Raw genomic sequence first — 24,287 nt, 5'->3', positions numbered from 1 at the left:
ATCGCCTATTGTTGGCCTCCAAAGGCAAGAATCATGCCGCTGATTAGCAAAGATAACAATACCTACATGTAGTGACGTCTATGCAAAGCAAAAACAAAACACATATTTACTACATTTTCAAGAAACTACTTCAACAAAGTACAATATAAACACATTTAATTTAAAACTCTGGTAATTGACATTTGTAGCAATATTTTACTTTTTTGGAGTGAAGTCCACATATTAATGCTCTATGTGGTGTGTATTCATCGCTGTATCCCCCCCCCACCCCTCAGTTCCACAAATAAAAATTATGTGTAGACAAATGTGACCGAGAACATAAAAAATAAAGTAGTCCTCTAGTCGAAACACATTAGCAGGTGTTTGCATTTGATGTATGAAGTGTTAAAACAAAAGTAACTATAAAACTACACACAAAGAGAAAGATTACCTGTCAACCAAATCCTATGAATTATGAGACATATATATACACTCAACTAAAGGATTATTAGAAACACCTGTTAAATTTCACATTAATTAAATTATCTAATCAACCAATCACATGGCAGCTGCTTCAATGCATTTAGGGGTGTGGTCCAGGTCTAGACAATCTCCTGAACTCCAAACTGAATGTCAGAATGGGAAAGAAAGGTGATCTAAGCAACTTTGAGCGTGGCGTGGTTGTTGGTGCCAGACGGGCTGGTTTGAGTATTTCCCAATCTGCTAAATTACTGGGATTTTCACGCCCAACCATTTCTAGGGATTACAAAGAATGGTCTGAAAAAGTAAAAACATCCAGTATGCAGCAGTCCTCTGGGCGAAAATGCCTTGTTGATGCTAGAGGTCAGAGGAGAATGGGCCGACTGACTCCAGCTGATAGAAGATCAACTTTGACTCAAATAACCCCTCGTTACAACCGAGAGGTATGCAGCAAAGCATTTGTGAAGCCACAACATGCACAACCTTGAGGCAGATGGGCTACACCAGCAGAAGACCCCACCGGGTACCACCCATCTCCACTACAAATAGGAAAATGAGGCTACAATTTGCACAAGCTCACCAAAATTGGAAAGACTAGAAAAATGTTGCCTGGTCTGATGAGTCTCAATTTCTGTTGAGACATGCAGATGGTAGAGTCAGAATTTGGCGTAAACAGAATGAGAACATGGTTACCTTGTTACCACTGTGCAGGCTGCTGGTGGTGGTGTAATGGTGTGGGGGATGTTTTTTTGGCACACTTTAGGCCTCTTAGTATCAACTAAGCATTGTTTAAATGCCACAGCCTACCTGAGCATTGTTTCTGACCATGTCCATCCCTTTATGACCACCATGTACCCATCCTCTGACGGCTACTTCCAGCAGGATAATGCACCATGTCACAAAGCTCGAATCATTTCAAATTGGTATCTTGAACATGACAATGAGTTCACGGTCCTAAAATGGCCCCCACAGTCACCAGATCTCAACCCAATAGAACATCTTTGGGATGTGGTGGAACGGGAGCTTGTGCCCTGGATGTGCATCCCACAAATCTCCATCAACTGCAAGATGCTATCCTCTCAATATGGGCCAACATTTCTAAAGAATGCTTCCAGCACCTTGCTGAATCAATGCCACGAAGAATTAAGGCAGTTCTAAAGGCGAAAGGCGGTCAAACACGGTATTACTAGGGTGTTCCTAATAATCCTTTAGGTGAGTGTATGGATGTATAATTTTTTCTCTTAATGGCACAAACTAAACTTTTCCAAGCAATCCATATGACTTTAAAAGTAAGACAACTATGTGAAAAGACATTATTTTTCCTCTAAAGTCAACATTGAATCTTTTTTGGGGAGAGTGATCATGATTTCAACCAATTATCTAACAAGAAAGCCATCAATTTATCTCAACAACGCTATACACAATTGAGAACATCCGAGAGAGTCAAAACAAAGATTTCTAATAACACCCAAGAATTAATATCACTCTAAAAACCAAACATACTTAATCTCAAACAAGTCAAAATTCAAATGAAAGTCAACAGTGTCAATCATTATTCAGTTAAAACACTCAAAGCATCAAAAAAAAAAAAAAAAAAAAAAGAGGAGAAAGTCCTCTATATTCACATAATGCTCCTCAAAGACAAAGTTAAATACAAACTAAAATCCAATACTACATGTACAGAGAAACTTATGTTTCACTTTGTGTGTGAACAAAAAGTGTTCACGTTGTGATAAACAGTGCAGGTCAGTTCAGTAGGTTTTAGAGTTACTCCTTCCTTGATTCTGCGTCTTCTTTCATCTTCTGCTCCTGCATGCGACTCCGAGTGGAACCTACATTAATCAAATCATCAATATGTTACAAGAACATAGATCCACAAACCATACAATTGACAGAAAGGATACACAAAGAAAAATTATTGGGAATAGCAAAAAAAACAAAAAAACAATTTAATATATTAAGCAGTTTTCACTTACTCATCTCTGCAAGCTTTTGTATCAGTGTAGAATCTCCTCCAGATTTGCTGTAAATAAAAACTTATGAAGTGAGCCTAATTGAAATATGTGCATGTATACCGCGACAAATACTACTGAGTGAACACAGATAATAAATCAGGGTGCTAGTATGCTATTGCAAATATAAGACCATTTGTGACCAACCTGCCATCGGCTTCATCTTGCCCGTCCACATCGAACCGTAACCTCTTCAGAGGCTTTGGAGTGGAGCCAAGATCCAGAGTCCTCTTAAAGGACCGATCGCTGCTGTTGACCATCTGGTTGATCTTCTGGAACCGATTGGATAGCTGCAGATGAAAACAAAACAGAAACAACAGAGTAAGTGAGAAAAAAAAAAAAAATCATTGTAATGGCAGATTATCCTAAAATATGCAACAAAGAGGCTCGTACCCCGAAAGATTCCCCGATTGATACCAGCATTCTGTAAAGGCAGAAAACACAAAAATAGTACAATGAGCACAATGTAAAGGGTCGTGCTACTTCAACAATCGACACAACAATCTGCCATGAACGTGCAGAACTCACCTGGAGCGAGGGGTCATGATACCCGGGGACATGCGTGGGCTTTTCAGAGGGGAGATATACACGTTGTTGCTCCCAGGCACTCGTAGAGGTGAATTGGGGAACTTGTAGGGGCTGCGTGGTATTTGTGGGATTGGAGAGAGGGTGGGTGGCTACGAAAACAAAACAGCAACAATGAGAGGGTATAGTAGCCGTGCACATGTCTGTCTATATATATATATATATATATATATATATATATATATATATATATATATATATATATATATATATATATATATAAAATTTTTGCCTGTATTAAAGTCAAACTGTAGATTCTACGTGGGGAGGTGTCTCACCCTAGTAGACGCATACTGCAGGATGTTGGTTTTCAGCTTCTGCATGAACACTTGGTTGTAGAAGACAATGATGGAGTCATAGTGGCCCTCAGTGATCAACACATGCTTAAAGGTCTGCAACATACAGAGTGATACAAAGAAATGCACCGTTCATAATTAATTTCCCATAAATTGTGATTACAACAAAAAAAAAAAAAAAAAAAAAAAACAGCCTGAAGGGTGATAGAGATATTAGCATTAAAAGGTGTCACCTCCTGGTTGGTGTTGGGCATGTTCTTGTATGCTGTGACAATCGTCTTGAAGCGCAGATCAACACTCTTCACTTTACATATGGCATACATGGCTGACATCATCAGCTGCAATAACAACGAGAAGCAGATTAAAAACAAAACAAGAAAACATAATGAAAGAGCTACCAAGAGAACAAGAGAGCAAGAGACTGAGACAAAGTGGTTACCTGGTCGAGGTGGCGGTCTCTCATCAGCTCGTGCTCGTGCTGCAGAGTGTGCTGGAACAGGGTCCATATGATGGGCTCCAGTTCAGGGTGGGAGGACAGCAGGTAGGAGCAGAGTATCTTCAGCCTTATGTAGGCTAGGCGGTACACTACAGCGAGAGGAAACCACAGAGACGGTTGGACATGGAGAAAGAAACCTGAAGGATCTGTGTACTGAATAAAACAAACTGAAAAAAACTGTTTTCATACCCTCTGCAAGCTTATACAGATGTAGTAATTAACTATGTTTTTTATTGTATTTTAGTAATTTCCAGTTTATTATGAAGTCAAATTGGAAATCCATCACGGACGAAAAATGGAGATTAATGATTTTTGTTTTGTTTGTAATATTACCTTTTCCATTTACAAAGTGGAGCTGGCATCTACACATCTGTTAGTATATAAAAGTTATCAAGAGAAACCTAATGTTTTGTATGTCTGGAGGAAAACACATTGTAAACATTTACATTTTTTATAGAAGAGGCTGAGAGAGTTGGACTTTGGGTGACGTGGAGTCTGGCCGGCAGGCTGGGCCGGAGGTTGAGAGGCAGCTTGAGAGCTGGGCGTGGCCGGGGACTCGGGAGGCAAGATACGAAGGCCTGGACGCATGGGGGACAGGTATCTGTAAGGACAATGGAGAAACCCATTGGGCCCCATCAGTTACACCATCTACATTAAATTTTAAAAGTGCTCATATTATGCTCCTTTTCAGGTTCCTAATTGTATTTAGAAGTTATATCAGAATAGGTTTACATGGTGCAATTATCAAAAATATTTTTATCAACCATATTTTTGTCGTACTGCACATTGCTGCAGCTCCTCTTTTCACCCTGTGTGTTGAGCTCTCTGTTTTAGCTACAGAGTGAGGCATCACACTTGTATTCCATCTTTGTTGGGAGTCACACATGTGTAGTACCTAGGTAAGGACTACTACCCAGTCAGAAGGGGAGTAGTCAAGAGAATGAGGGCGTGCCACGCTAGAGGCTAGGCGAGCATTATTATTGTCACGCAAGTAAAGACTGGGCTACAATAGAGCTGTTTGGAGCAGTTTGTGAACAGTGTTTCTGTTGGAGATGGTAAGTCCCTTTAGGGTAGACTTTGGGTTTTTTCACTTTGTAAACCTATAACGTGCACAAAAAAAGATATACAACACAATAAAGGAAAGGGGAAAAGCCAAAAAACATAATATGAGCACTTTAAAAAACATTACATTTAGCTGACGCTTTTATTCAAAGCAACTTACAATTCCTATATATGTCAGAGGTCGCACGCCTCTGGAGCAACTAGGGGTGGGATTTGATCCTTCAACCTCCACACCAATTGCTGAGTCAGTAGCTTATCTCAGTGAGCTATTCCTAAAGCTGAAAACAATTCCATTAAATGAAAACTACAAATCACTAATAATTAAAAGGGGTTGTGAATCAGGTAGAAGAACAGGTTTAACGTTACAAAAAGGAAGGAGTTTTTTTATTTTTTTAAATACCATGATATTTAACTATGATTTCATCAAAGTGATGAGCTCTCTTACTTAGGACTCACAGTGGTTTCACAACAGGTAAAAAGGTTTTAGGGTCTAAGGTCTCTTAGCTGCTGCGTACCAGCAACTGAAAGACCAACAAGCGGATTGTGGGATGTCGGACTCACAGGTCAGCTGCGGTGTGGTTGTGCTGCAGTGGTTGGCTGAAACTGGCTGGGGTCTCCACCTGCTCTGCTGCTCCGCCCTCATGCTCCTGTGTCAGCAGCTCAAACAGCGGGGAGTCCTGCGGAGACACAAACAGGATTATTTACATTTAAGCAAACACCCAGTGCATCCAAATCTTGAAGAGAATGACTACACGCCTTTTACTGGAATTCAATTCAAGAAATAAAATCTAGACAAAGGGGGAAACCTTCCAAAAGCCATGGCTGGAAGAATACAATTTCACTCTTACCAACACCTGATTAGCCAATCAATCTTTCAAAGCTTTGTAACTATGAATAGCATAATTTATATTAGTTTGTAAGTGAAGTCTGGTGTATTTTATATGATAAATAATCACAACACTATCACTGGAGTTACTACTAAATGTTTATTAGATAATGTAACCTCTGCACTGCAGTTTTATTGACACATAAAAAACACAGGAGAAACAAGAATCAAGAACAAGAAAGAGGATGTTATGAGGGCACCTACTGTGTTTGTTTTGCACTGCAGCGTACCTTATTAAATCACAAATGACGTAATTTATTAATCTCTCTCTCTCTCTCTCTCTCTCTCTCTCTCTCTCTCTCTCTCTCTCTCTCTCTCTCTCTCTCTCTCTCTCTCTCTCTCTCTCTCTATATATATATATAATCTCAATAACTTAATGAAGAGCCTGCTAGTTTGGTTTTCCCTGGAGGAACACATGCAGCATTGATAAAGTATCAGTGCAATCAGGAAAACATGTATAAGTACAATCACACATCCTCCATGTGAGGAGAGCCTGGTCAGGTACAGTATTACAGCTTGGTTTGGCAACCAGTTTTCAACAGCACAGGGAGATCACTGGTGTTAAAGAGCACTTATCCATGCAAAGAATTATGAACGGGCTTCTTTGCGACAAGCAAATAGAATTGTTAGTGATTCGTCTCACGTTCTGTATGCAGAATATGAGCTGCTGTCATCCGGTAGGTGGCTTAGAGTTCCTCACTGCAGACTTAACTGTTTGAAAAACTAATTTATTCCAGTGTCTATTAAGCTCCTAAATAGCCGAAAGTAAAAGGCAGAACAGGCATGCATGACGAAGGAGATTTGTTATTGTTGTACTTGTGATCTCGCTTTTTTAATTTATTTTGAGTAATGCTTAACTAATGCATTGCGTGACACCATGTTGGGTTTTATACACCATCAGGACCATAGTACGGTCTGCTGTATGGTATTGTACAGTATCCGTTGTATGTACATGCTGTCTGTGTTTGTTTGTACTATGGCTGCAGCATGGATTAAGTGCCCAAGACAAATTTCCCACGATGTGTGACAATAAAGTTAATGTCAAATTATAACTACTAGTACAGTGCCCGTAGAAAATGTGCCTGTATGGAACGGGGCGATTGCTGGTACTGCGTGCGATATTGCTGCTTGCAGAATTCATCAAAACCAAATTGTAACCAAAAATGACTAACAGAAGGACCCCAAACAATATGCAACTCCACTGTATAGCCTACTACTGACTTACAGTGTAGGCTACGTCTACATCAGAGGAAGACATTGTACTTCTATATTTACCTGACAGAACGCTGCAGATTCAGAATATAATCACAAAATATCACAATGAAAATGTGGAGTAATTAGACATTTACCTCATGGACTCATGGCAGTGCGCTATCCACCTGGCCCATTATGAGAGCTAATCAGCACATATCTGCGTCCACCAGAACCGGACTGTTGGTTTGTTTGTGTGTGTGCCCAGAGAGAGAGAGAGAGAGAGAGAGAGAGAGAGAGAGAGAGAGAGAGAGAGAGAGAGAGAGAGAGAGAGAGAGACTTTGTCTCGGGTCGTATGATCAGAGGTGTTAATTTCCATAGAGATTTAGTGGCTTGATGGTAAACGGTGAAGTAGGGGATTTGATTGAGTCGCGGGGGTATTTTGGTGTTGTAAGTTAGCAGTAGACTTAAATAACCCGACCCAGGTTGAGTCGGATGACAACTGCTGTGTATGCACACTTCAGCTCTGAGATTTTCTTGCATTGCACAATGCTGTGAAGGAATAATCTCTGAGATTCCATTACGTTCTGCTTCTGTTTAGAAGTGTTTAATATAGGTTACAGCTCACAGCAACTTAATACTATATAATGTCTGGCCTTTATCCAGCAATCATGTAGCCAACGTTGGAAGCAGGATAGAGTCAAAGGTGGTAACACCCCCCCACCTACGCGGTTGTAAAGCTTTCTGCATGTGGCATCTGCGTGTGACGTGCAAGTTACCTTCCCCCCAAACACGATTAGATGGGCTGAAAATATATCCGTTCCTCATTTTATGTTGACCAGAGGACATTGCATATAGTTCCTATCAGATTTTGGTGATAGTCACAGAACTCCCCTCAATCTGAAACCAAATCACACACGCACACACACGGGAATATCAGTATGTAGATAAGACAAAAATCTGCAATGAGATCATACAGGGAAGTGGGTGTGGGTCACTACTCATGGATTTACATAGTGACTGCAGGTTTGTACTTGCTATTAGTACATTCTCCGTGTCACACACGCCAAGCCCAGCTGACGCCACAGCAACGTTTCAAAAGTACAAGTTATTTGATTTCAACAGCATTCAGTGACATGGATGCCAATACTGCAACGTTTTATTAGGTACAGTAAAAGTTCTGTTTAGATTCATTGTTTAGCTCAGGGTCTCTAAAGGGATGGGAGGTTGATCTAAACACACCTGTAGCAGTCAAGAAGAAACCAACCCTTACTTGTTTTTAATTTAAAATAAAAGTATGGACCACACAAATTTCAGACTAAAGTCTAATCGTTCAAATTATAAAAAAAATAGGAGCTAAAAACCAAGCAGCGATGGGGGGACTTTGGCCCGGTGGAGGCTCCTCCCTCTGTTTCAACAGTTCAGGGAGTTTTCTTTGTGTTGGAGCCTGACTTGCAGGCTGCTACAAGGTTTTTGATTTACGATCAGGCAGGGACAGAGCAAAACCTCTGGCGCATACGAGTAACAATCACCATGCCCACCCCCACCCCCACCCCCACCCCCCAGAGCTGTTGCAGGAACAGACAGGAAACAAGTGAAGGGAAGAACCACTCGACTGTTCAGAGATGAGGGGAGGCACATGACTCTTCTCTCAAAGGGATAAACATTTCAACTGTGAAAGACAACTGGAAACAACTGAAAACCTGACTTAAATGAGGATTATTGGATGTGCAGGACAGCTTTCACACACATAAAGAACGACTTTGGATACTAATACAGGTATTTTGTGGAGTTACTGCATACTTTCCAGTATTTCATAACAAAACCACACAAACTGGGCATTCTTCAGTATTTCAAGACAGTTTTTTTCTGAACAAATGAAACATACATTTTCGCTGCCTGTTGCACATGGTGGGATTAACTAAATGGATTTGTAGGACACGATTTAAGAGAATTTTTTTTACTCTGTAGATGTTACAAACTTATCAACCTGGTTTAAAAATGAACGACAGCAGCACACAAGACTATTACATCACTCAAAATGACACAAATTGCAACAAGAGTGACAATTTCAAGTACCCTTTGTATAGCTGGGTTTTCAGCCTGGTGTTTTTATTTGGACTTGTCTTCAACATGGTGGCTCTATACATTTTTGGCTGTACACTGAAGCTGCGGAATGAGACCACGACATACATGATAAACCTTATAGTTTCAGACTCTCTCTTTGTCCTGACACTGCCTTTTCGGATTGTTTACTTTATTAAACGTGAATGGGTATTTGGAAGTGTGCTCTGCAAGATCTCTGTGGCCCTGTTCTACACCAACATGTACAGCAGCATCCTCTTCCTCACCTGTATCAGTGTTGACCGTTTCCTTGCCATTGTGTACCCATTCCGGTCCCAAACGATTCGTACTAAGAGAAATGCCAAACTGGCCTGCTGTGCAGTGTGGGTGATGGTTCTTTCTGGAAGTATACCCACTGGGTTCCTTTTGGACACCACCTCACCTATAAATGCAAAATCCACCTCAAACTTCTGCTTTGAAAACTACTCCAACAAACAGTGGAAGGCTGAACTGTCCAAGGTGGTGGTGTTTATTGAGACTGTGGGCTTCATCATCCCATTGATGCTCAATGTCTTCTGCTCCATCATGGTGCTACGGACACTGAGGAAACCCCAAAACATCAGCCACGGAGGGAACCTCAACAAGGCAAAAATCTTGAGGATGATCACAGTGCATCTGCTCATCTTCTGCTTCTGTTTCATCCCCTACAATGTTAATCTCATCTTCTATGCCCTGGTCCGCTCCAATATCATAAAGGGGTGTACAGCGGAATACGTGGTCAGAACCATCTACCCCATTAGTCTGTGCATAGCAGTGACCAACTGCTGTTTTGATCCAGTCATATACTATTTCACTTCAGAGACCATTAAGAGCTCCATGAAACGCAAGACCAGAGTATGGCACTACGGTGCCAAGCTGTTCGACAGACTACAGATGGACAGCACACAAAGCAGTCCAAATACAACACGCAAAAGCCTGACCCTGCGGACTCAAAAAGTGTTTGACAGTGAGTCTACAATCTAATGACTATTCTATTATGGGACATGATTAATAATTTAGTGAGTGCTGGTGAAGCTTGATTTGAATCTGAGGACGTATGTGGAAGTGGAGTGGCCTTGAAGATCATAATAACAAACACAATGGTTACTAAGGAGTCACTCTTTCCTCTACTGGACAAAACAGAGACTTTAGACTGGGACACCCGAATTAGTCAATAAAAGAGTGGAACAAGTCCAACAGGAAACATTTGAAAGTGTGTTGCAGCATAAAGACCTTTCATCAGGCTGCCAATTCACAACACACATTGTTAGAATACTCTTCATTCTTAGGAGTTATGAGTTTATAATGTGTACTAGTTGAGATGGTGCTGCCGAAGTATGAGCTTTTGCAAATAAGACATTGTAACTGTGGTCTTATTCCTCAGAGCAAATTCTCCTAAGATAATTCTGCTTTGGCAATGCTGAACCAGTATTACTCTTTTATGTACTGTACAGTTGTGGCCACTTTATAGAACAGCTTTTACTACCCATTATATATATATATATATATATATATATATATATATATATATATATATATATATATATATATATATATATATATATATATATATATATATATATATACACACACACACACACACACACACACACACACACACACACAGAATAAAAGAGGTATTAACTTAAAGGTTTGAGTTGTTTTTTTAAAATACGTTTGATAGAGTGGGGTGTTGTGAAATATTTGACATTAACATAATCAGTCGTTCACATGCAACTCTCTATGGGTGCTGCCAAATCATTTGTCTAGACTGATTACTCATACAGGTAGTAACAACCCAGCTACAGGTACTGTGGTTGATTGGCCAGGGCCATGACTGCACAGTGAGTCAATACAATTTCAAAAAGTAGATTACAGGTGTCGTCAATATTTGACCTATGCATTGCGCCAGCCAACACTACACTAACAATGCCAATGGCCTCATCTAAATAAGTGGTCATGTCTGTAGAACCTTTTTTATGATGATCAAAAACAAAATAAATTCAGACTAGAATTTGACGTTTGATGTGAATAATTTAAAAAGATCTAAGTCATAGTGACCACATGTCTGTTTCCTATGGACTAATGGGAAAAGTGAAAACACAGTTCAGTGTAAATAGAATATGCTGCCGCTTGAATTTTGTTCATTCTTCTAAAAGCTGCCTGCTGCAAGACAGAGTGCTATTGGATTCCTGTTGAGACCCCTGAGGCTCTGTACTGACAAGGGTAGACTCATCACCACCACTGAACTGGATTGTGAAACAAACAGGCGAGCGACAACAAGCCTCTTGAGGGAGAAGCACGTTTTTATAAAAAAAAAAAAAAAAAAAAAAAAAAAAAGCACAGTGGTGGTTGCTGCAACCCTGAGACAGAGCTAGTGAATAATCCAGAATTTAAAAACTTTAAAAACGGTTAGAAAACAATTAGCAATTGCTTAAATCTTATTTTTCCTAAGCCACACTACACCATGTCATACAAATAGGCTTGCAAAAAAAGTTTTAAATGCATTATCATGTTGAAAAAATGTCTTATCAAATATTGTGACTGGGAATTAAAAAACTTAAAACAACAAACTTAAAGGTTAATTGAGAGACTACTCAAAAGTTGACTGAAAGTGATAGTATAGTGATGATCAGCCGGTGAATAATCCAGAATTTAAACTTTAAAAACGGTTAGAAAACAATTAGCAATTGCTTAAATCTTATTTTTACTAAGCCACACTACACCATGTCATACAAATAGGCTTGCATATTGTTAATCGAGAATGTGCAAAACAGTAAACCAAAACATCTAATTTTCCTTTGTATTGATAATCATAACATGAAGGTAATATTTCTTTTTTTTTAAAGTGAATAAATCTTAACCAGTTATTCCTCAATCAAGACATGTGTCCTTCATGTTATTTATATTTCTAATTCAAAATTTGTCTCACAAGGGCCAAATGGTATGTAGCTTAGTCGTAATGTGTGCCATATCAGCCTACTGTTCTCCAAATTATTCAAACACGCACTCAACTCTGCTTTAATGACATGCAAATTTGTTGGTGAAAATCTGATGTGAATACTAGATGAATTACTTCTTTTCTCAAGTGCAAAAGACTCACATTTTGACACAACATACATTTTTGTCAGTCATAAGGACCTGTCCTGAAGGTTTTGATTTCATTTGGATAATAGCCATGGACTGAGTTCTACACTCACTTGTTCCCTTAGAGTGCCGGTCCCAAGCTGACACACTGACAAATACACTGCTGTATAGTTTCAGTGAATTATTGCTATTCCTCTAACTGTATAGTTAATGATTAACTCCAATCACTTGTGCAGGTTTTTAACAAGCAGCCATAAACAGGACTCCCACCATAAAGGTAATGAAACAATATGTTCTTAATTGTAAAGCTAATCACAAAATTCAGTCGACTGACAAAACTAGTTGGTTAAGACCAGATAACGAGTCTATCCTTAAGCCAACATATTGATCAGTACTTCTAAAGCTCATTAAATAGTTTTACTAAATGAGCTAAGAAATGGGTAGTAAGAAAAAAACATAAGAAGTGTATGTAGAAGAGGTGAGAGGGGAGAGAGAGGGGGAGAGGGAGACCCTGACCTGTGTGTGAGTGTGGGTGTGAACAGCTCTGATCATTAGCAGGAGCATCATAAGAAGTTACACTGCTGCTGAACACCAGCTGTCTGGAAGAATACTTTATCACACCATCACTGCATTGTTGAGATCCTGATACTGGTGAGTGATGAAGTTTTCTGTTTCAACATTCTTCTCAGTTGTTCTTAGCTTGAGTTTTATATGTACAGTATATAAATGGATTTTCATAAAATGAAGACAGCAATTAACTGTAACAACTTATGAAGGTGTGGTGGAAACTTAACGTTTTAAAGTCCACAAAGATACTGAAGACAAAGATTAGGAATAATATTGTTTGTATGCGATATTTGAGAATGTCTTGGGCTTTTACATGTAGGAAACCAAATTAAGGCAACATAATTATTGTGATCATGACACATATCTGCTACATGACTTGCAATTCTTAAAGATCGCATCAAGATCAACAGTTTGCTACTCATCAGACACTTAGTATTAGTGATAACTGAATGATTATACAGGATTTATTATCAGAGCACCAAAGCAGACAACTAAATTATGTCAGGTGCAAAAAATAAAAGGGTTTGAAGAAAAAAAAGTTTTAAATGCATTATCAGGTCATAGAAAAAAATGTCTTCTCAAATATTGTCACTTGGAATTAAAAAACTTAAAACAACAAACTTAAAGGTTAACTGAGAGACTACTCAAAAGTGGACTGAAAATGATAAAATAGTGATGATCAGCTGATGTGCCTGTACTCAAACTAATCTCACAATCGTATTTTTGAATTTAATGCTCAAAGGCAAAGTATCATAATACCATTAGTGTTAAAATAAAAATGGGAGCTCTCTTGTAATTCCTTAGACAGTGGTATTGTTTCAACTCAAAATTGTGTGTCTTTTTGTTACTGGAGTGTTTGGACGTGTTTAACAGCCTCAATTCCTGGTGAACTGGCCACAAAAAAGAAAAAGAAAAAAAGATGTAAAATAAGAGAAGAAAAGTCCCCAAAATCATGATGACATATGCCAAACGCATGAAAAACACATTAGTTGAAAGTGCTTATAATCTGACCCTTCCTAATAATGACTGAAAAAAGGCTTAACCGGATATTTCTTTACGCACTACAAACTACATATTTAAAAATGACCAGTAAAATCCACACCTCTTACAATCTCAATGAACGATTAACTTCATGAGCTGCACTTAATGTGAATTTACTCCAGGACAACAGATAACAATGGGCTTCATTCACCAATATCTTTCTAAGTTTTCTCTTAAATATGTTCTTAAGAAGGTTTCTAAGAAAAGTTTACGCCGGATTCATGACGTGTTCTTAAACAGCAGATTTGTTCACACCTGTGTTCTTAGGATTGATGAATCCCACGTTTTCGTAACTGAAAGCGCATGCTAGTTGTTCCTAATTAGCATAAGAAAACGCCCCAAACATTCCCATATAAGGACATGACACTTCCTGTGCACCTCCTGGGAGACAGCTTGTCGGAGCTTGTCGGAGCCGCGGTGGAAGAAGTACTGAATCTCAGTACTTAAATAAAAGTACAAATAACCAGAGACCTATTTACTTTAGTAAAAGTAGAAGGTGTCCACAACCACAAAAAAGGCCTGGCTTTTAAGAAAAGTTCCTATCCTAACCATGAAACGGAAATATGTTGTTAGAATCGGAATGCGGTTGGTTTTATTCATGGATGTATTTCATTTTCTTTAACCATGCAAGTAAGCAAATAAAGTGTGTGAACCAGCGCAAATGGGGAGATGTGAACAGGTCCAGCCAAATAAATAAGATATGAACGCGTCTTACAAAGCCTGGCGGAGGAGTAAACGAACATTGTAGAAATGTAGTGGAGTAGAAAGTATAGATAATTGCTGCAAAATGTAACAAAGTAAAAGTCAAAAGTAGGCTATGCACTATTGAGTCTACTTAAGTAAAGTACAGATACGTGAAAAATGTACTTAAGTACAGTTACGAAGAATTTGTACTTTGTTACAATCTACCACTGCATTTCGGCCCTATAAATAGCGATCAATCACTAAATCAAGCAGGATTTAATCAGTTTAATTGCGGATGTAAATTGCAGTGTTAGTGTGGTTTTTGAATAATATGATTTTTTATCAACAAATGATCAGAAATACATTACAGTACAATACTATCATTGTAAACGACTGTAGAATTAAATAAAATGCAGAAAGCAATCATTTGGAGCAAATTGTCATCACTCAAATGTGCGGAAGAGTGATTTTCAGTGTTCGTAGATTTTGTTCTTAGCTAAGAACAAATCCAAGTTAAGAAAACATTAGTGAATGCCAGAATCTTCGTAAAAAAATGCGTAAGAAGGGTTTAAGAACACATTTCTTCGTAAGAACGGTTGGTGAATGAGGCCCATTGTGAGGGGATTCTTTTTCCCCCCACTCTGCCTGTAATGAAGCCAAATGTTTGCTTGTTTTATGAGAGCAGGAAGGTGCAGTTAAAACTTTATTGACAGATTGACTGTCGTCCTGCATATCATATATAAATTCAGTTATGTTAGCCGTGGCAGTGTATTCATGTCATCTCAGCAAATTTACATTACATAAAACAGCAGACATTTTGAGTTTATTAAGTTTTTACTTGCCACAGGTTTAACTCCAGCAGAAGCAACTGTTCCTTCCTCCCATCTTATGTTCACTTCAACCAACCCAATTCCCTCCAGATATCAGAAAATTTGCAATTTTAAGTGTTGGAGCAGCAAATCCTTTTTGGACATGGAGCTGTGGAATACGACTGATATACCAGCCAAGCCATTTTCACCTCTGTCTAATTGCACTGTTGACACGAGCTACCGCTTCACCTTCTATCAAGTGTCCTATGGTGTCATCTTCCTGCTGGGGTTGGCCACCAACAGCCTGGCTCTGCGCAGACTGTGTCTATCTCCCTGCACCATGAACAGCACAGCCATTTACATGGTCAGCCTGTCAGCTGCCGACTTGTTTTTTGTAATCTCTCTGCCCCTGAGAATCTACTACTACCACCAAAAGGCCAGAGCCTTGTCCTCCAAGACAGGATACCAATCCAGTTGGACTGCTGGGGTGGCATACTGCCACCTCACTTTCACCCTTAAATACATCAGCCTGTATGGGGGCATCTTCTTCCTGGTGTGCATTGCTTTGGACCGATACTTTGCTGTAGTGCATCCGCTGGTTTCAACACTCCGCAGGCTGCGTGTTGCACAGCTGGTTAATGGGGGGATCTGGTGCCTGGTGCTCGGGCTCAGTGTGAGTCTGCCTCTGCTGCGCTCTGCAGCAGCTGACCAACACCAGCCCTGTCTGCTGGACCCGTCCTCGCCAAGCCACCGCACCATCATCCTGGTAGCTCTGGGCTTAGTCCTAGGGTCATTTCTGCTGCCCACTGTGCTACTTCTCTGCAGCTACTGCAGAGTGCTGAGTGTGCTTCGCCAGCCGAGACACCGCTCCCGCGGCCAGCGCCGCAGCCGTCGCCACGCTCTCACTGTGATTTACTGGGTGCTAGGCATCTTCCTGCTGTGTTTCGTCCCCTATCACATCAACCTCCTGGGATACACCCTCACACACGTGGGTCTGCTGCCCCATTGTGGCCTGGCCAAGTTGACCAAGGCTGTGCACCCCGTGGTGCTATCACTAGCAAGCCTCAATTGCTGCCTAAACCCATTAATCTACTATTTCTCCAACAGCCTGGGGAACAGGGAGGCGCCCTGTGGTGGAGGTAGTGGCAGCCAGTGACACGGATCATTTCTTCATCACTAGACTATTTTTATTGAACAGATTCATACAGTTGAACAGGAGTTTGTCTATACATATACAGTATCCTGTTACCCATACTGTGTGCACTTCTTTAAAAAGTAAACTGAAGATAACTCTTATGCTTATGTTATCTGTATTTAGGTTATCTGTATGGTGTTCGCTGCACCTCTGGAGCACTCTGGGGTCAGTGCCATGCTAAGAAGCACACTGTCATCTTAGTTATTTTGTCCAGTATACTTTGTGAGTACAAATTCAATGTGTTCGTGAAATATTGATATGCAATGACATTTTTAATATGTAGTGAATGTAGAATTTGTGTGAAGCCTGCCTCATTTTACAAAAATTGCTGATCAAACATTATGTAGTAATATGTTTATAGGTCATTTACATTATTCTTAAACTGTAGTAATAATATAGTTAAAAAATCTTGTGTATGAAAACTGTGTATACATACATACAGTGTCTGTCTTTATGTTGTGTATGCATAAATCTCATTTACATGCCGTGACATTATTATAAGCATAGTGTAGTAGTGATGAGAGATAAAACTGACCGTCCTCCATGCAATCCTCTCCATGATGAGGTTCTCGCAGGTCTCCAGATGTTTGACGATATCTTTGCTCAGAGTGGGCTCGGCCTTGATGAAACTCTCAATGACTTTGTAGAAGTCAAAAGCAGCCAGGTTGACCACATCCAATATCCAGGGGAAACACACGTCCGTTTCAACTGGATCACCACCACCACCACCATGGTTGTATCCCCCAGTTTTAAAACTGCTCTCTAACCATGAAGAGCAAACAACATTATTACAACTAGTCACACATCTACAGGACATGTAAACATTTACCTGCATCATTAATAATTGTAAAGACACAACACAGTTACTTCAGAGTTAGTAGGGGACTGCGTCGGTTATTAACTTGTATGAAAATTACGGGACACACCTCCATATGTTGCCATCACCACCTCCAAAGCACAGGCCAGCAGTGATGTGTGGAATGTGGAGTCATTGAGGAGTTTACTGGAATGGAAATCATATAACTTAGCTCAAGGAAAATAACGCATCACTTACACGTAAAACAACAAAAAGCATACATGCACAAGTGAATACACACCACAATTGACTAGCTTTATGATTGGGATTACTTAAACGCATACCTGAAATTTTGTACAGACAGTCGCTTCTCTTCCTACAAAATGGGGAGGGAAAACAACATAAATGAGTTATTTCAGACATGTTTCTTTTGCTCTAAAAAAAAAAAAAAAAAAAAAAAAAAACATGAAATATATTGGATCATTTTAATATGTAGTCGATTTATCAATTGTGGTTTTCTGAGATACATTTTTGCAGGTAAACCCTTGAATGGCAACATTTCAAATAACTTGAACTTCTAAACAAATATACAATAAAAACACACAATCATTGAATAAAACAGTTACAAAAATTAATAGATAACATCAAACAAGTCAAGTACCGATTTCAGCATTGCCTCCATGACTTTATAATACAGTCTGACACCGAGTTTAAATCTCTGAAAAACAAAAGAAATCAAGTCAGACATGAAATCATTTGAGCATAGTAAGTACTGCCTTTGTTGCTCATTGTCTTGCTAAGTGTTAGTTCATACCTGCCAACCAAGTACTACACAGCGCGGGCCGACTGCCTGACCAAACCTTTGGCTGAACGCCTGTCCGAGTGTCTCCAACCGCTTCAGCACAGCCTGCGTTGGGTCCACGGTGCAATTCTGATGACAGGAAAGAGAAAACACAGAAAGTCAAATTAAGTTAGTAAGATGCTGTTTCAAGGGACATTTTAAATCAGTGGCAACACTTCTAGAGACCCACTTTGAAATATGTAGCCAGGTTAGTAGATGGCTGATCCCCACTGGAGGTGAGATCACCCCTCAACTGCTGGATGGAGGTCATGGCAGCTCTGATGAGACAAAAAAAAAAAAAAAAAAAAAAAAAAAAAATCAGACATCAGACATAAACTCAGTGGATTATGCCCAATAATATACATACTGTGCAAGAAATCCCAGAACAATCTCAAATGTTTGGTTTTCCAATTGTGGATACATATACACATTCAATAACTATTAACTTAGCTTTTAAAGTATTTTATAATATCTTTATAGATATCATGGTATACTTTAATATTTGGAAACAATTATTAAAACTCTTGGTTTAACTTTACCTTTCCACACCACCTGTGACTATTAGGATACACAAAGAAAAAAACAGCGCAATAAAGGCCAGTGTACTAAATCACTTTGTTAGTTACTAATTTAGTACATCTTATAGTTTTTACTGTCAATTTCTGTGTACTTTGGATGGATTAAAAGCAGAAAAGATTAGGTTTTCGCCATAAACAGTCTATCGACTCTGATTATTCACTTTCAGCAAGTTTCAAATGCACCAGTTGGCAGCTGAGCAGCATACAGTGTATAGAGACTCTCAGGTGAAACTGTAAAAATGTTAATGATTGTAAACAATGATTGATAAAATAGGTGTGTCAACAGGTGTGTGTGAGTAAGTGCTCACCTGATTGGAGTCTGGGGAGGGATGAGTAGGTCTTCATCTGGCAGGTTCTTTTTCGGCGTTCTCTCCACCTGCGATCTGAAAACAGCAGAAGATTATCAAACACTTTTCTATAAATTCTTTTAATAGATTAACCAGACCAATGTCAAAACACTGAGTAGTGAAGAAAAGAAGAAATTACATTTCGACTTTAGGCAGAAGAACCGTCTCATCTCCATCAAAAAACAGCCGTCCATCGATGTCTCTACTCTTGAGGTAGTGCTCTTCATATTGTTGGTTGAGGTCATTCGCCTGTGGTGAAAATTAGAGACCGAGGTTACTCATAGTTAAGAGCCTCCCTTCATAATTCACAGATGTGCTGTAAAATAATTTGGCCCAAAATCTCACTGAACACGTAACAGGTTTTTGTTCCAATTTACCCAGGCCCCTCATAGGTCAGATCAATAAAATTATAGGTTATTTACATAAGACACGTACTCTATGTACGTATATAATGTGCACCACCTGTCCGTTACTGGGGTAATCTAACAGTAAAAAAGGTCTTGTATCCTTCCTGAAGGAGTGTGTTGGTGTCAGCAAACAGTAGCATCCTGTCTCCTTTGTTTTCATACCTGCCTCTGCAATATACTACCCTTAAACACTACAAAATGATCCCATGCTTGAGTACACATTTTCCTGACACCATGTATGCAAAAACCAAACATGTATAAGCACCACAGAGAACAATCAACAGCTGTCAGATACTTAAAGCAATACGCCACCGTTTGTTGAAATAGGGCTTATCACGGTCTACCCTGGCTGTAGATAGGTGGGCCAACGCATTTTTTGTCTCAGTGCAAGTAATTAGGTTGTTTTTTTTGTCGGCTCACTTTTACTCACAACATGCTAACCGGCAACATAGGATTCCATTCACTACGCTAAGCTAACTAGCGGCGGCACTGCCGGACTAAAACAATGCATGCACAAAAAATGCGTTGGCCCACCTATGTACAGCTAGGGGGGACCGTGATAAGCCCTATTTCAACAAACGGTGGGGTATCCCTTTAAACGTTCAACAATGCCAACAGCAAGCAGGACAAAATAACTAATGGAAACAGTAAGTGAAGAGCAGATAGTGAAACCAAACAGTAAAGCTGGTGTCACCCACCCCCCCTACCTGAGGAAAATCTGAAGATCTCGAAAAATCCAGCGAGTCCAGGAAAGTGGAGAAACTGGTCTGGTATACATTCTTCACCTGCAAATACATTGGTATAAAAGGGGCAAATGAGGCCAATTACACAGAACCGAGGGCAAATAAATGAATGTATTATAACTGTAAGAACTATACAAAGAGGTGGGCTCAGACCTCTTCTGCATTGCATTCATTCTCTTCGCACAAGGTTTTGAGAAGCTGCAAATCCACCTCCGGAGGTCGGAATTTGGCTTTGCTCTGGTTGCGGCGTGATGTTCGTGTTGGAGGGCTCTGAACTTTGCTGATAGCCGATTCTGAAAGAAAAACATTAAGGGCTTAAAAATATATCTGGACATAAATAAACCCTTTTATGACACTATATACTATACATACTTTTAAGCAAAAAACAACTTGAAATCACATTAGGACTACAGGAGAAAAAAAATTCAATCATGTTTACATCCAGACTCAAAAAAATAAATTTTGTGTTGTTTTTTTAAATACCGGTACATTGGTTTAACTTTTCTGACCTGGTTGTACTGGGAGAGGTCAGAAAGGTTAATGAAACAAAGACAGAGGTTGTAGTAAATGACACTGAAGCTTACTGTAAAGAGGCTGCAGAAGGTCTGGAGGGCAGCGCTTGATGAATGACTCCAGTGTACAAAGCAGCAACTGGAATGATATGACCAGGTCATCCTCCATCTGCAAAGCCCTTCCTGCAAACAGTGGAGATGCAGCACATGAGAAGCAGCATCGCAATACTACCACGGCCGACTAGAAACAACAGAACTGTAACCGTGAGGAGAAGCATTTTCATCAATTAATTCAAGCTCTACAGCTGGGCACGAAAAAGGAAGGAAGGATGGTAAGAAGAAGATGAAGCAACATGAAAACTATTCCATCAAGTGTATTAACAGCTTGATCCTACTTGTTTTTTGTTGTTAATGTGTTAAAGGCCTAACCTACCTTTGGCCAAAAGAAACATTGTCCAGCAGCTCCGCATGGTCTCCCTCTCCCTTGGAAAAGAGACACTGAACCATTAATTGTAAACCTGCATGACATATTTTATAACAAGCCCTCAATTATCAAACACAAGACTATAAAGATACTAAAAAAGGAGAGTGACTAGTTCATTTCACACATGTGGTAAAGAAGTATCCAACTTACTGGTCATCAGAAACCACAGCAAAGATTTTTTTGCATGTTCTGAAACAAAACAAACGTTAATGTCAATTACAATTTTTCCAAACAGTTCATTATGAATCAAGCACCTGTACTGTATTGATGTGTTCACTCACTTCTCAAACCGCTGGTAGAGAGCCAGCGTCACGTTATACTTCTTCTCAAGTCGTGTCAGTGCGGAATTCACCTTTGTACTTATGGTATCCAGGTTTACATCTAACTTCCTCACCAGATCCACAAACTGCATTACACTACAAAAACAGATTCATTTGTGTGAGAAACAAAATAGAAATTGCATGAATTTGAATACAAATAAGGATAAATTGTAAAACCAGACTAAGGGTTCAGATTTTAAGTTTCAGTTTGGTACCACCTTGTTTTTGGACTACGGTGCAAAAAGCAACTGTGTGTTATCCTTTTACAGAATGTGATAACATGCATCATGCAGAGTAAGTACTTACTTTAGACTGACTGCTTTCAGAACCTGAGTTAAGGTGAAATAGGCGACATCCATGTCTGCCCCAGAGACAAACAGACAAGCCCCCCACACCCTTTTCTCACTGTCCTGAAATGAAATTAAAAACAATGTTTTCAATTCAACTATAAAACATGCAAAAAAAAATTTAATCACTGATACCCTAGTGGGGAACATTAATATTATCAGGATTTTTAAAACATAAATCCAATACATCTGTTAGAACAAAGCCATACCACCTTGTTATAATTGTATGTTATAATTGTATATCATCAAACCACACTGTCAACCTTTGTTATAGATTCCATTTAATGGATATTTTGAAACTGAAATGGCATATGGACTGTGTACTACGGACTAGTATGAACTGACTTGTTAGCTACAACTACAGCAAAACAAGTTAATCTCAAATTTTACATTTAATCTCAATGATAACACTTGTCACATAACACTTGTGACAGTGTATATGAAACACGTGTCTCCTGATTATTATGTGCAGTTCATTCTCATCTGTTCTCCTTTCAACAGAGGTGGAAAGGTAACTTTTTGAAAGAAATGTAATTGAGTAGTTCTTTATCTACCGAATTTCTTTGAAATATATACGGCATGCAAGTAAATTTCTAATTCTGTATTCAGCTACAATTTCAAAAAGGCAAAAACAACATACAGTAGTCTACTGTACAATTACTATGGATAATGGATAATGCACTTACGTTTGATTTGAACATATTTTAAGGCAAATTTTAGAAAGCTTTCCAAGAAGCAACACCAACATAGAGAGGGTTTGGTTGTGAGGGCCAAACGGCATGTTCTTTTTAATGCCTGCAGTGTGAATGCCATAGTGGTCAATTTATTCAGTATAACAGTATACAGTATCTAGATATAAATACATACAGCTATTTCATTCATGGAATCTTGAACAGTTTTCCACAGCGTCCAGGCACGGTCACACACCAGGTCTGTCACATGAAGGCTCTTACACAGGGTCACAAACTCAGCATCCTTGTCTCGGTGTCTAAAGGAGGAAGGCCATAAATCAATATCATGGAGAACACAAACAAAGAGATTATACCAGAGACCCCCCCAATGTATGTATCTCGGAATAATTTGATGTAGTCTGTTTTTATGTGAAAGAACAACACAAGATGAATGTATTAGAAAGATAGTTAGAATAAATCAAATGAATGAATCTAACATTTCACGGACCCATGGGGGTCCCCGGGCCCCACTTTGAGAATCACTGGTTTAAGGATATCAAAACATGCTGCACAGACATGTGCACAGATGACAACAACTTCCCTGACTGTATCAGACTCACATGTGTATTTGTATATTGTAACAGCGTTACATCTCATTTTACATCTGTAACTAAAGAGTTATAGTCTGTGTTAGCTCTAAATAACGTTACAGGCCTGACTAGTTCGAATAAGCTAGCAAGTGAGCCTGACGGTTAGACACATTCAGCTAGCTTGGAAGAGTAAACTAACGTTAGCTAAACATCAGGCAACAGTATGAACACATTTTAATTCGCTGACTGCTCACACACTACGGAAACCTGAATTAACGTTAGGCATAATAACCCATCTTACTTTTTAGCAGATAACGTTAATTTTGGACTCTCCTTCTTGTCTGGAGAGACACTTTCAGCACTCTTCAGCTCCTTGCTCTGTGTCGTCCCAGAGTTGCGCTTTTTAGGTGGCATCTTGGTATCCGGTTACCGAACAGGCAAATGTGTGTATTATTAAAAACAGAAATATGTTTCGAAGGCAACAAATAAGGAGTAGTAAGTTTAAAACCCACTGCACGAGTTCCGTGGCAACAATACAACAAAACCTGACTGACTTCCTGGAACCGTAGTGAAGTGGGTGTTCGTTTTGTATCGCCGGAGTGCGCGGCGGCGTGCCGGTGCCGCGGGTGTTTCAAGTTTTAGACGCCCTTCACAGTCAGTGTTCACAACTCCGTGTATACTAACCGGCTCACTGAGTTTATATGATCGTTTGTCTCTGTTTAAACCCAGCAATGTCGACACTTACATTAGATACCCGGTTTATCGCTTCATATTTATCTTAAGCTCCCTTTCACTACGATCACGTGACACACGGCAAACGACCAAACCCAAAATCAAGAGACGAAAACGCGGGAAAATATCTACGCCACATCCGCTCATTAACATTTATCCCGCCATACAGACGAGTCACAAAGAGTCTACTGCCCACTAACGTTACTGTAGCTAGAAAGAAGGGACTTATCATTTCAACTAATCTAATGTAATTATGTAGTTATTACAGTAATGTAGATCGTGCATATGTTGATTCGGTGGCCCCCCCTTTGCCCCGATTTTACGCTGTAATGTGTATGCTTGTTTTCATTTCTTTTTACATGTTACACACCTATATCTTCGTTACTCAAGGAAACATCAATGTCAGCATTATCAATTATTTTTGGTCACTGTAACATTTTCTTTGT

General features: G+C 39.4%; 2 protein-coding genes across 4 annotated transcripts; one reads left to right on the top strand and one right to left on the bottom strand.

Moving 5' to 3' along the window:
- Positions 1 to 1,840: 1,840 nt before the first annotated feature.
- rb1 (retinoblastoma 1) lies at positions 1,841 to 23,945 on the bottom strand. Of its 3 annotated transcripts, XM_028596064.1 has the most exons (28): positions 23,664 to 23,945; positions 23,411 to 23,523; positions 22,716 to 22,836; positions 21,808 to 21,911; positions 21,463 to 21,597; positions 21,332 to 21,370; positions 21,131 to 21,195; positions 20,770 to 20,880; positions 20,339 to 20,478; positions 20,150 to 20,227; positions 19,175 to 19,284; positions 18,997 to 19,071; positions 18,301 to 18,388; positions 18,084 to 18,200; positions 17,931 to 17,987; positions 17,614 to 17,645; positions 17,400 to 17,476; positions 17,009 to 17,235; positions 5,472 to 5,587; positions 4,295 to 4,449; positions 3,792 to 3,937; positions 3,586 to 3,690; positions 3,335 to 3,448; positions 3,000 to 3,148; positions 2,865 to 2,895; positions 2,619 to 2,761; positions 2,436 to 2,482; positions 1,841 to 2,291 (listed from the first exon to the last, which is right to left on the bottom strand). In XM_028596064.1, the coding sequence occupies exons 2-28, from the start codon at positions 23,521 to 23,523 to the stop codon at positions 2,227 to 2,229; spliced, it is 2,760 nt and encodes a 919-aa protein (XP_028451865.1). In that variant the 5' UTR covers positions 23,664 to 23,945; the 3' UTR covers positions 1,841 to 2,226. The 3 variants fall into 3 exon arrangements, with proteins under 3 accessions (XP_028451865.1, XP_028451864.1, XP_028451866.1); XM_028596063.1 differs by having other exon boundaries at positions 23,411 to 23,945; XM_028596065.1 differs by having other exon boundaries at positions 2,227 to 2,291; positions 21,131 to 21,180; positions 23,411 to 23,945.
- LOC114567129 (lysophosphatidic acid receptor 6) lies at positions 8,605 to 10,569 on the top strand. Its single transcript, XM_028596066.1, has one exon. It carries the CDS (start codon positions 8,959 to 8,961, stop codon positions 10,072 to 10,074), a length of 1,116 nt encoding a protein of 371 aa, XP_028451867.1. The 5' UTR covers positions 8,605 to 8,958; the 3' UTR covers positions 10,075 to 10,569.
- Positions 23,946 to 24,287: the final 342 nt, after the last annotated feature.

Source organism: Perca flavescens, chromosome 13 (genome assembly GCF_004354835.1).
Source record: "Perca flavescens isolate YP-PL-M2 chromosome 13, PFLA_1.0, whole genome shotgun sequence".
NCBI lineage: Eukaryota > Metazoa > Chordata > Actinopteri > Perciformes > Percidae > Perca > Perca flavescens.
This window is presented reverse-complemented; position numbering and strand designations above follow the sequence as displayed.

Coding starts and splice junctions, on each gene's coding strand:
- LOC114567129 (XM_028596066.1), top strand. CDS start 8,959: ATGTTACAAACTTATCAACCTGGTTTAAAAATGAACGACAGCAGCACA.
- rb1 (XM_028596063.1), bottom strand. CDS start 23,523: ATGCCACCTAAAAAGCGCAACTCTGGGACGACACAGAGCAAGGAGCTG. Junction 21,196..21,331: donor GCTGTGGTTTCTGATGACCA/GTAAGTTGGATA, acceptor TTAATGGTTCAG/TGTCTCTTTTCCAAGGGAGA. Junction 20,479..20,769: donor CCTTCTGCAGCCTCTTTACA/GTAAGCTTCAGT, acceptor TTTTTCTTTCAG/AATCGGCTATCAGCAAAGTT.